The sequence below is a fragment of the Pleurodeles waltl genome, chromosome 6 (assembly GCF_031143425.1).
Source record: "Pleurodeles waltl isolate 20211129_DDA chromosome 6, aPleWal1.hap1.20221129, whole genome shotgun sequence".
NCBI lineage: Eukaryota > Metazoa > Chordata > Amphibia > Caudata > Salamandridae > Pleurodeles > Pleurodeles waltl.
This window is the reverse complement of record NC_090445.1, coordinates 1,542,027,942-1,542,041,259: the sequence shown is the minus strand read 5'-3', so window position 1 is coordinate 1,542,041,259 and position 13,318 is coordinate 1,542,027,942. Positions and strand designations below refer to the sequence as shown.

The window sequence follows — 13,318 nt, the reverse complement described above, 5'->3', positions numbered from 1 at the left end:
CTTCTTCTGAACTGGAAGATGGTTTTGTCTAAATGTGAAAACTGTGTGAGGGATCAGGCTGGCAGCTGTTTCAGCTAACGATTTCTATTGTATATGGGTGTATCTGATTTGTTCTTCCCGTTATGTGAAAGTCCGATTCATCATCTCTGGCAACTCTGTACGATGTGTCATGTCTACTTGTTGTCACTTGAAAATGCAAATTAAAATCATTAAAAAAGGATGGTTATGCTTCCAAAATGTTATTGTATAGTTTTTATTGTATGATCATTGATTGGGAATGGAAAATGTCACTTACCCAGTGTACATCTGTTCGTGGCATTAGTCGCTGCAGATTCACATGCTGTGCACATCCCGCCATCTGGTGTTGGGCTCGGAGTGTTACAAGTTGTTTTTCTCCGAAGAAGTCTTTTCGAGTCACGAGACCGAGGGACTCCTCCCATTTCGACTCCATTGCGCATGGGCGTCGACTCCATCTTAGATTGTTTTCCCCGCAGAGGGTGAGGAAGGAGTTGTGTATGCTAGTAATAGTGCCCATGCAATGGAGTGAATGCGTCTGTACATAATTAAGTTTAAAGTAATATATTTACAAATGTACAAATGTTTAAGATCTACTTCTGAACGGCTACAGGCTCCCGGGGAGGCGGGTGGGCGCATGTGAATCTGCAGCGACTAATGCCACGAACAGATGTACACTGGGTAAGTGACATTTTCCGTTCGATGGCATGTGTAGCTGCAGATACACATGCTGTGCATAGACTAATAAGCAGTTATCTCCCCAAAAGCGGTGGTTCAGCCTGTAGGAGTTGAAGTAGTTTGAAATAATGTTCTTAGTACAGCTTGACCTACTGTTGCTTGTTGTGCAGTTAACACATCTACACAGTAGTGCTTGGTAAATGTATGAGGCGTAGACCATGTTGCTGCCTTACATATTTCGTTCATTGGAATATTTCCTAGAAAGGCCATGGTAGCACCTTTCTTTCTGGTTGAGTGTGCCTTTGGTGTAATAGGCAGTTCTCTTTTAGCTTTAAGATAGCATGTTTGAATGCACTTAACTATCCATCTAGCAATGCCTTGTTTTGAAATTGGATTTCCTGTATGAGGTTTTTGAAAGGCGATAAATAGTTGTTTTGTCTTTCGAATTAGTTTTGTTCTGTCAATGTAGTACATTAGTGCTCTTTTGATGTCTAATGTATGTAATGCTCTTTCAGCTACAGAATCTGGCTGTGGGAAGAACACTGGTAATTCTACCGTTTGATTCAAGTGGAACGGTGAGATTACTTTTGGTAAAAATTTAGGATTGGTCCGTAGAACAACTTTATTTTTGTGTATTTGAATAAATGGTTCTTGAATGGTAAATGCTTGAATTTCACTCACTCTTCTTAGAGATGTGATGGCAATTAAAAATGCAACTTTCCACGTTAAGTATTGCATTTCACAAGAGTGCATGGGCTCAAAAGGTGGACCCATGAGTCGTGTTAAGACAATGTTGAGGTTCCATGTAGGAACCGGTGGTGTTCTTGGTGGTATAATTCTCTTTAGGCCTTCCATAAACGCTTTTATGACTGGTATCCTAAAATGAAGTTGAGTGCGTAATTTGCAGGTATGCTGAAATTGCCGTAAGATGTATTTTAATGGAAGAGAAAGCTAGTTTAGATTTCTGCAAGTGTAGTAAGTATCCTACTATCTCTTTTGCAGATGCGTGTAAAGGTTGAATTTTATTATTCTGGCAGTAATAAACAAATCTTTTCAACTTATTTGCATAACAGTGTCTAGTGGTAGGTTTTCTAGCCTGTTTTATGACCTCCATACATTCTTGTGTGAGGTCTAAGTGCCCGAATTCTAGGATTTCAGGAGCTAAATTGCTAGATTCAGCGATGCTGGATTTGGATGTCTGATCTGTTGTTTGTGTTGTGTTAATAGATCTGGTCTGTTTGGCAGTTTGATATGAGGTACTACTGAAAGGTCTAGTAGTGTTGTGTACCAAGGTTGCCTTGCCCATGTTGGTGCTATTAGTATGAGTTTGAGTTTGTTTTGACTCAACTTGTTTACTAGATATGAAAGAAGTGGGAGAGGGGGAAAAGCGTACGCAAATATCCCTGACCAGTTCATCCATAGTGCATTGCCCTGAGACTGATGTTGTGGGTACCTGGATGCGAAGTTTTGGCATTTTGAGTTTTCTTTTGTTGCAAATAGATCTATTTGTGGAGTTCCTCACATTCTGAAGTAAGTGTTCAGTATTTGGGGGTGAATTTCCCATTCGTGGATCTGTTGGTGATCCCGAGAGAGATTGTCTGCTAACTGATTCTGAATCCCTGGAATAAATTGTGCTATTAGGCGAATGTGGTTGTGAATCGCCCAATGCCATATTTTTTGTGTTAGGAGACACAACTGTGTCGAGTGTGTTCCTCCCTGTTTGCTTAGGTAATACATTGTTGTCATGTTGTCTGTTTTGACAAGAGTGTATTTGTGGGTTATTATGGGTTGAAATGCTTTCAGAGCTAGAAATACCGCTAACAGTTCTAAGTGGTTTATATGAAACTGTTTTTGCTGAATGTCCCATTGTCCTTGGATGCTGTGCTGATTGAGGTGTGCTCCCCACCCTGTCATGGATGCATCTGTCGTTATTACGTATTGTGGCACTGGGTCTTGAAAAGGCCGCCCTTGGTTTAAATTTATACTGTTCCACCATTGAAGCGAGATGTATGTTTGGCGGTCTATCAACACCAGATCTAGAAGTTGACCCTGTGCCTGTGACCACTGTGATGCTAGGCACTGTTGTAAGGGCCGCATGTGCAACCTTGCGTTTGGGACAATGGCTATGCATGAGGACATCATGCCTAGGAGTTTCATTACTAATTTGACTTGTATCTTTTGGTTTGGATACATGGCTTGTATGACATTTTGGATTGTTTGGACTCTTTGTGGACTTGGAGTGGCAATTCCTTTTACTGTGTTGATTGTTGCTCCTAGGTATTGCTGTGTTTGACACGGCAGAAGGTGTGACTTTGAGTAATTGATTGAGAAACCTAGTTTGTGTAGGGTTTCTATGACGTAATTTGTGTGTTGTGAACACTGTTTTTGCGTGTTGGTTTTGATTAACCAATCGTCTAGGTACGGGAACACATGTATTTGCTGCCTTCTGATATGTGCAGCTACTACTGCTAGACATTTTGTAAAAACTCTTGGCGCAGTTGTTATTCCGAATGGCAACACTTTGAATTGGTAGTGTATCCCTTGGAATACAAACCTTAGGTACTTCCTGTGTGAAGGATGTATTGGTATATGGAAATATGCATCCTTTAGATCCAGTGTTGACATGTAGTCTTGTTGTTTGAGCAGTGGGATTACTTCTTGTAATGTAACCATGTGAAAATGGTCTGATTTGATGTATGTATTTAATATTCTGAGATCTAGTATAGGTCTTAGTGTTTTGTCTTTTTTGGGTATCAGAAAGTACAGTGAGTAAACTCCTGTGTTTAGTTCTTGTTTTGGTACTAATTCTATTGCTTCTTTTTGGAGCAATGCTTGAACTTCTAATCCTAGAAGATTTATATGTTGTTTCGACATACTGTGTGTTTTCGGTGGGACTGTTGGAGGGAATTCGCGAAATTCTATGCAATAACCATGCTGGATAATTGCTAGTACCCAAGTATCTGTTGTTATTTCCTCCCAATGTTCGTAAAATTGGCTTAATCTTCCCCCAACAGGTGTTATGTGATGGGGATGTGTGACTTGTGAGTCACTGCTTATTTTGAGGACTTTTGGGGCTTTGGAATTTTCCTCTACCTCTTTGGAATTGTCCCCCTCTATATTGCCCCCAAAAACTTCCCCGCTGATATTGGCTTTGGTAAGTGGGCCTTGTTTGTGATGTTGTGGTTTCTGAAGGTTGTTCTCGAAACCCTCCCCTAAAAGGTGTTTTGCGAAAGGTGCCTCTGCTCTGCGGGGAGTAGAGTGCGCCCATGGCTTTTGCCGTATCAGTGTCTTTCTTGAGTTTCTCAATAGCAGTGTCGACTTCCGGCCCAAACAACTGCTGTTCATTAAATGGCATATTTAGCACGGCTTGTTGAATTTCCGGCTTGAAACCTGACGTGCGGAGCCATGCGTGCCTTCTTATTGTTATTGCAGTATTTACTGTCCTTGCAGCTGTATCTGCTGCATCCATTGAAGACCGTATCTGATTATTAGAGATACTTTGTCCTTCTTCCACCACTTGCTGTGCTCTTTTTTGGAACTCCTTGGGTAAGTGTTCTATCAAATGTTGCATCTCATCCCAGTGAGCTCTGTCATATCTTGCCAAAAGCGCTTGTGAATTGGCAATGCGCCATTGGTTTGCTGCTTGTGCTGCAACCCTTTTGCCCGCAGCATCAAATTTGCAACTCTCTTTGTCTGGAGGTGGTGCGTCTCCTGAAGTATGAGAGTTTGCTCTCTTACGAGCTGCCCCGACAACTACTGAGTCTGGAGTTGACTGCGTTGTAATATAAACAGGATCTGTTGGTGGTGGCTTGTACTTTTTCTCCACCCTTAGAGTTATGGCTCGGCCTTTAACAGGATCCTGAAAGATTTGTTTTGAATGTTTTAGCATTCCTGGGAGCATAGGTAGTCTTTGGTACTGGCTATGAGTGGAGGTTAGCGTGTTAAACAAGAAGTCATCCTCAATTGGTTCTGAATGCAAGGTGACGTTATGGAAAGCAGCTGCCCTTGCGATCATCTGTGTGTAAGATGTACTGTCCTCAGGAGGGGACGGCCTGGTAGGGTACGAGTCTGGGCTGTTGTCCGATACTGGAGCATCGTAAAGGTCCCATGCATCGGGATCATCTTGACTCATGGCAGTATGAGTCGGTGAGTGCATCAATGGAGGAGTTGCTACTGGTGATGTGTGCACTGATGGTGGCGGAGAAGGTGGTGGAGTTGTTTTCTTTGCCACCTTTGCCTGTGGCTCCTTGTCCTTTTCGTGAAAGGCACGTTTTCTTTTTGTTTTAATTGGAGGAAGAGTGGTTATCTTCCCTGTGTCTTGATGAATGTGGAGCCTCCTTTGAGTATAGTCTGGCTCTACAGCTTGAAGTTCCTCTCCAAATCTATGTTTTTTCATTTGTGAGGCTAATCCTTGTTCCTCTGTATAGGAACCTGTTCTCGGCTCCGAGGCTGGATGTTTCGGAACCGAAACTTTTTCGGAGGTCTTTTTAGGCTCCGAAGAAACCTTTGTAATTTTCGGCGTGGTGGTGTCTCGGTGCCGAATTTGTTCGGTGCCGCTGTCACGGTGCCGAAATTTCTCAGAGCCGATGTCTCGGGTCCGAGATTGCTGTGTGGCGGTATCTCGACCGGAGTCGGATGACTTCGACACCAGCGTGCCCTTTTTCGGTGCCTTGGCTCGGTCACCGCTTTTTTGGGTTAAGCCATGGCCTGTTGGCGGTGGCGTCCCCTGGGCTCTTGTTGACTTCTCGTGAGTCTTATGTTTCGACGTCTTACTCACGGTTTTCGGCGTTTCTTCGGCCTCGAGCTCTTCCGAGTCCGATTCGTGGATAGAGAAAGCTTCCTCTTCTTCCTCGAAACTCTCTTGTTCTGTCGACGCCATCTGCAGTCTTCTGGCTCTTCGGTCTCTTAACGTCTTTCGGAACCGAAACGCTCGACAGGCCTCACAAGTATCTTCCTTGTGCTCTGGGGACAAGCACAAGTTACAGACCAGATGCTGATCCGTATACAGATACTTGTTATGGCATTTTGGACAGAAGCGGAATGGGGTCCGTTCCATCAGCCTTGAATTCACACGTGGCCGGGCCGACCAGGCCCCGACGGGGGATCGAAAAAACCCCAAAGGGCCACCGGAACTCTTCTAAATTCGGTGTCGATCTTGTTGTAACTAACCCGATACCGAACGCAAACAATACCAACGTTTTTTCCGAGATTCTAACTAACTTTCCAACTCGAAACACGGAGCGAAAAGGAACACGTCCGAAACCGATGGCAGAAAAAAACCAATCTAAGATGGAGTCGACGCCCATGCGCAATGGAGTCGAAATGGGAGGAGTCCCTCGGTCTCGTGAATCGAAAAGACTTCTTCGAAGAAAAACAACTTGTAACACTCCGAGCCCAACACCAGATGGCGGGATGTGCACAGCATGTGTATCTGCAGCTACACATGCCATCAAACATATATATATATATATATATTTTTTTTTTTAAAGAAGTAGAAACGCAAAAATAAGCCTATGTTAGGAAATGGAGAAGCTGTCTTTAAGCATATGAAATAAAAAAAAGGAGAAATTTATTTTATAAAAAGTGTTCTGCTATTCCACACTGAGGCAAAGGTATTCAGCGGTCATTAATACAAGCACATATCCCATGAAGACGCAACATTGCACATTTCTCTGTGCTTTATAAACATCATATATTGTTATCCCTCCCCTTTGAAATTTTTTATTAATAGAAATAATTGTTAGGAAGTAAACTGAAACTCAGCTATGTATGACTGAAGATGCAGAATGTATATGTCTAAAATCTGCGGTTAATTAGCTAACCCTGCTGAACAGAGATCACCTTTTTGGGTGAAAAATTCCCCTCAAAGTAATAGGTTTAGTAATGGCAGTTGCTGGCTAGGTGCTATATATTTCTATGTAGTACTGGGTTTATTAGGGACCTCTGGTTCCTTGCTGGCACTCACACCTACTAAAGGGCATGTAGAAGAGTGGTTCTTTGTCTGAAACCATAATCCGCAGAGAGAGAACAACAAGCCTAGAGTCCTTAGCAGCCTTGTCTCTAATAATATGAATAGGAAGAGAAAAAAATGTCCCCACACATAGCAAAACATACCTACCTGCTCAGGAGGTACCTTTTACAGTAATAGAATTTGGCATGAGCAAGACTGACATACATTGACTGCCTCAACCTTCACATCTTTTCTTGTGCTTGGCCCAACTTGAGAAGAAATAAAACACATACAGTATGTCCTTCCCTTTCTGTCAAGACCAATTAAGCAGATAACACTAGAAAATCTGCTAGTACATACCTGACCATTCTCACGAATCATGATATTGTCACTGTGGCGATCTGCAATGCCCAAAACATATGTTGCAACACAGTATCCGGCACAGGAGAGTGTGAACTCCTCAATGGCTTGTTCTAGTGAGTCCCTGTGGAAAAGAGCATGATGAACAGAAGTTGAGAAGCCTATAAAAGATGAGATCAGAGGATGGGATCAGGAGTGTAGACATCATGAGCAGAAGTTGAAGAGTAGGAGGTCTAATCACATGATGAGGTCAAGAGGGGTTTCAGATGGCAAGAGCAGAGGATTTCAGAAGGCAAGGGGGAATCTGAGGAAAAAAGCCAGAAAAGAGGTCCAAGTGAAAAGTTCAGAGGGAATCATATGACAGTAGTAGTGTATCTGAGTGGAGAAGCAAGGTTACAGAGGGAAATGCAGGGCAGCAGAGATGGAAAGTGAAGCATAAACTGGAAAGAATAGAATCATGTGAGTGGTACAGTGGTAGTGCAGGAGGTGAAGGTATGCTTGTGAGCAGGTCACACAAAGAGCATAGTGAACTGCCTCCTAACACCTCAGTGAATCCAGGCCACGAAATTGCTGTTAATAAAAACATTGTGAATGGGGAAAACAGTGGTCTTAAATCATGCACAGTAGGGCATGTTTCTTACATTCCCCTCAAGTGAGCTTTAAACTGGCTTCAGAGGAGAAGCAAGGACATCATGGCTCCATTGTTTTTCAATTCTAGGTCTTCCTTTTTAGACTGCCAACACAAGTAGTAATTGTGAACAAGGCAGGCAGAAGAATATATGCGTTTGTTTATGTTGATCTCAACAGCTTGAATTTACCTACAAAGCAAGAGAGTGCTGGACCACAAAATGAAATTGAATAAACACAGCAGCCAAATCACAGTGGTCAAGAGTTATACTGAAACACGGAAAAATGTAGGTAATGTATTTAAAAAGGAAGGAGGTGAGGTTGCGAAAACTATATGATGAATTTTAGTGTGTCTGTATGACCCAACACTGTCAGCACTTACCCTGGGTTCTTGGTTTTTAACCAGTTAAGCAGCGCCTCTTTGTTGAAAGCTGCAGTGGCAGCCATGTTGCTTTTGTTAAGCTGGATATTTGCTATGGTTTCAGAATGCATGATGGCTTCAATGAGTCCAGTTTTGTCTCCTGTGGAGAGGCAACCATATGGTGTCATCCTGGACAAGGAAAGAGTTGAAATACACCATGTATTAGCAAGGGGACAATAGTAAACCAACATACCCTTCCATGCTTCTTCTTCAAATCCATCAAGTTTGGCACTCTGAGCACAATCCCTACAATGACAGTTCTAGGCGCACATTGAAGCTTTGATTATGACTTATTGAATTTCAGCCCACTTCCAAACACTCATTAAAGGCCATCACTTAAACATTTCTTTAACATTCAGTAATATTCACCTTTTTTGCCTAGGTCCACATACTCTCAATTTGCAATGCTTCTTTTCACAGTTACCATATTCAGAGTCGAATCAAAATCACTTTTAATCCCTTTAGAGATTCTTAATTTTTCACAGGAGCCCCTTTGTGTCATCAGCCACTTAAAGGTCCATGTGCAACTGTATTCCCCATTGTGAGTCCATATTCTATATGAAAGTTCTCTGGGTCTCTAGATTTCCCACCACAGCACAATGGTGTTCCTTGCCTCCTTGGTACAACTTCAAGCTCTATGTCTCGCCAAGTACCCCCTTCAAGTTCATCATATCCTCTTGTCCTTTGAGATCCTCTGTGTATTCTTATACACAGTTAAGGTTACGTCTGTCCTCTTTATCCTAATCCAGTTACTTACTGACCATGTTCTCACAACATGCCCCCCGTAACTTCATATTTCCCGTTTTAGGTCCCCCAGTATTGCCACCATATTCTCCACAAAGGTATCTCTCCATAACTATTGTCCCTCCAGGTTGCCAGAGTCTTAAACATCACCTCTTTGAGTTCACTGTGCCTCTATTTTTCATCTTCCCTCTTTCTATGCTCTTTTACTGTAATAAAAAATGTTCTGTGTACGCGTACTACCATCGATATTTTTGGAGTCTCCATAGTCTTCTTTATGTATCTTATACCTCAGTGTTCCCTCTTCAGCCTCTCTGTGCTTCTATGTTTCTTTCTCTTGTCAAAATCTCAAGTGGTAAAATTGGTCAAAATGATTACTCCTGATCACCTGAAATATACCTATATTGTGGAGTACCAGAAGAATCACTCCTATCTCCATCCACTGCCCTAAGAAAAATGGATAACACCACAATAATATGCGGATGATACACAAGCATACTTAAAAAATAACTAATCTGTCAGACACAGAAATTCTTAAGTGCTCTGTGAAAAAATAAAGGAGATACATTTTCACGGAATCAAACCTTGATGCCAACAGATTTAATCTCTACTCCAATCCACATACAGCTTAAAAACTTTCACATCTTGGCATTAAGCCCCCTCTAGCCCCCATGGACAAATTTCTGTGCTTCATCACTGGTGAAACTATAACAATGCTGCTTCATATTTCCAAACTCACAACTCAAAACTGCTAATCAAGTCTTATTTCTATCTATGTGAGGTAGAAGGCTTTTCCAAACCTGCCCTTGCTCCGAAAAACACCATCTTTCATGCTGCAGCCTGCCTTGTCAAACATGTAAAACAGCCAGACCATGTTGATACCATCCAAAGCGTTCTCAGCTTGCTTCCCCTTGAAGCCAGAATCAACCCAAAAATTGCAGGCATCACTCAAAGTGCTACACCTCAGTACTCCCTAATGGGGGAAACAAATCACACTAAAGTTTGGAAATCCCCAAACTAAAAAGAGCTCAAAACTTTGAACAAAGTTTTCTTACTCCAAGAGGTAAAGCTCTGGAGCCAAATTATCTGAGATAATTAAACTCATCCCAAACCTACAATCCTTACAAAAAGGATTGAAACTAGACAAAATTAAAAACTAACATTTTCTGTTACCTAGTTATGCCCCTATTCTGGTTAGTGGGTTTCACTACACAAATATCTTTCAAAATAAAGTAAATAATATTTCCCCTTCAGGTACTGTATTTGTCCATATTTCTTTTCCCCTTAAGATCTCTGTGTCCGTCCTTTACCCTTTCAGGTTTTCTGTGCAATCACATTTCCAACAGCATGCCCTGTACACCCTCTCTTTCCTCTGCAAACTATGCCCTCTTTTGGACTCTTGAGATTCTCTGTACCTTCTTATTCCAAATCTGTTTTTTCCATGCCTCCACAAATGGCCCAAGAGATTAATTACACCTTGTTAGTCCCCTTCAGGTTGCCTCTGTATTGTTTTTCCTTCTCCAGATAATACTTGCCCTCTTATTTCTTCTTCAGGGTATCTGTGTCTTCTTTTCCCTACAGAGTCGCCCCACTTTCTTAAGGTCCAGGAGTGCCATATTTCACTACAGGCTCGGCATGATTTATTTAAATTTTATGCAGTGCATGTTTGCTAAAAAAAAAAAGGCATCCAGACATTTGATAAAATAGACTGAACTGACAGAGACTAGAACATAAACAACTAGGGTTTTATTTGCTTCATGAACAAAAGACGGTTAGACTGCCTTGTTAGTTGAAGAAGTAGGGAATTCCAAGGATTACACACTTGGTAAGCAAAGGATCTTCTGCCTTGGCAAACTTTACTTATTTTTGGAACTGTAGGAAGAAGCCAGCAGAAAGCTGCAATGTAAAGGACGGCCACTGCCATGACAAAAGATCTGTTTAATAATTAATAAGTTGTGCAATGCTTTTACACAGATACATAGGCTTTTGAACACAATTTGCTTCGGAGTCGGAAGGCAGTGCAAGGTTTGCAAAAGATATAAAATCAAGGCATGATGTGGTAACTGCAGAAGCAAGCCAGCAATGTGTTTTGGACCAGTCGGAGTTGTCAAAGAGTAAGCAGGAAGACCAAGAGAGAAAGCATCACAACAGTCAAGTCTAGCTCCTACCATAGCTTGCATAGTAGGATAGTGAGTAGATTTAGGAAGAAAGGGAAGACCTTTCCTCAAAACCTTCAAATACAGAAAGCAGGACAACGTAACTCTACTTGTCTAGACACAGAATGAAAGAACTTCATAAAACACAACCCCTAGATTTTTCACAGACTGACTGGAATTGGGGTTTTGGCAAGAGTGTGGGGCCATCAGTTCAGAATCCAAATGGAGGAGGAACACACTGTCACAAGGAAGTTTGTTTTCTCTGAGTTTTGTTTTAGACAGATAACAGACATCCAGTCTGCCACAGGCCTGAGCTCCAAATAAAACCTTTGCAAGCTGCATCCCAACAAGAGTAGCAATTCCATCTTGATCCAAAATCATGCACAGTTTATAGTGAACGACTAAGAAAGTAACATATGGACTATGAAAAGCCCAAAATCCAGCCTGAGCTGGACTGAGAAGAGTTGACGGGGAAAAACTCTGAAAGATGTGTATTGACAATCTTCTTGGTTACATTAGCACAGTAAAGAATCAGAGAGCAAGGATGGTAATTACTTAAAATAAGGTGACCAGGGGGAGGGAAGGGGTTCATTAAAGGAAAAATACAATACTTTAATTTTTCAATCAGATGGCACAATGCCAGTTGTCAAGGTTGTATTAACTACCTGACAGGTTACTGATCTAATGAAGATGGCCATGAGAAGAAATACGAGCTGGGCATTAGTTGTCAGAGGATCCTGATCTAACAGCATTTAAGAACTTTAAGCTTGCTTATTGAGAGAAGGGGTTGAATATAGAAAGACTGTGGGGGTAACCAGAATTCCAGTTAGGGTAGGAGGAAGTTCAGCTGCATATATTAAGACTGAATGATACATTATCTGACACTTCTCACTACAAAGAAATGGAGATAGGTTAACAGAGCCCCAGGGTTAGTAAATTATTTCACAGTTTTAAATATCTCCCTAGAGTCATTATCACTAAAAAGATGACTAGAATAAAAATAAGTAAGGCTTGTCTGAGTTGGTACCTATAGTTTTCGAGAGCGGTCTCGTATTTCCTTCTTCCTGGCAACATATCTTTTTTCTGCCAGGTTCATTCTAGGGGTTTGGATGCACACCTCGCCTCTGAGGGCTGGAGTATACCAGGTTCAGAAGGCAACTTTCGATGCATGATCACAGTTTTAATGGGAGCAATAGAGTCAAATGCAGAGGTGATCCAAATATTAAGCTTTTTATTGTTTTCCTGAGCATTATCCTGAGTGCAGCAGGTTGTACCCGTTAGATTGGTGTCAAGGTCATGAGCTCCAACCGGTGATGGCTTGTTCTTCGTTAGAGACGGGCAGGGAGGTATAGCGATTTACAACTAGTGCATTTGTATTTTAAAGACTATTATCACTATGTAGTCTGACCACAAGATCAGAACATGAGCTGATTACATATAAAATCATCCAATGAGAATACTAAATGTAATATGCATCCAGAAGAATGAGTTGCTCTGTGATTGATTGTTTCAGCTCAACTGAAGTGCAGTTAGCCGTTTTCTGTACCTCTGTTATCTTGGACAGGTAAGATACCTATTCAGTAGAACCCGGGCACTGTCACAGTCTACAGATGCACTCTGGAGCTCACCTGAGGTCCAGGCCCTCCTGCTTCCACAGGACATCCATGAGGTGAATCATCTGCAGGGTCAGCATGTCCTGCCGGAGATCTGCCAGATAACATAGAAACATTAACACATATTAAAGCTTAACCAAACACACTCTGGCAACAATCAAATAACATATTGGCAACAGACGTTCCACACAAACACACAAAAGACATCTGTCAGCAAGAAACATTTACTTCAGATATTAGGTCATAACATTCATAACATCCCCAAACCAATTCATTATACATTAGTTACAACAGAAATATAAGAACGCATCTCCTTCCAATCAAAAAACTAAGTTTCACACATCTCCGTTATCCATAAATCACAATTATCTGAAAAACACAAGTCTGGAATAACAAAATGCAACTAAGAAATATGACATACAGAAGTCTCAAAATGATCTGAGCACACCTATATTCTATAATCAGAATCTTACTCTTGGTAGGTTTTCATATCTTGTTTTGCAACTTATTTCTGACCGTGGCTAACTGAGCAAAAAAGATGATCCAGGTAAAGAAGTAACAGTTGTCCTGAATTCAAAATGATAAATTGCAGGCTGGCAACCCCCAAATGAGATTAATGAAAGTAATGACTTAATATACTTATCTTTCAACTTCCAATTGAAAATTAAAAAAGAAGAAACTAATTCAAGTTCACAAAGAAAAACCTCTCAAGACAATAAACTACCAATTTCTGCTGCTCAAACCAAGTGATAAATGG

The 13,318-nt window shown here is 41.4% G+C and overlaps 1 protein-coding gene across 2 annotated transcripts in view; it reads right to left on the bottom strand.

Moving 5' to 3' along the window:
- PIK3CD (phosphatidylinositol-4,5-bisphosphate 3-kinase catalytic subunit delta) overlaps positions 1-13,318 on the bottom strand; it is a 479,399-nt gene that overhangs the window by 104,069 nt on the left and 362,012 nt on the right. For both annotated transcript variants that reach the window (XM_069241165.1, XM_069241164.1), the window contains exons 18-20: positions 12,577-12,655; positions 8,013-8,180; positions 7,004-7,127 (exon numbers count right to left, since the gene is read on the bottom strand). In XM_069241165.1, coding sequence (XP_069097266.1) covers positions 7,004-7,127; positions 8,013-8,180; positions 12,577-12,655 — 371 coding nt within the window. The remainder of the gene's footprint in view (positions 1-7,003; positions 7,128-8,012; positions 8,181-12,576; positions 12,656-13,318) is intronic.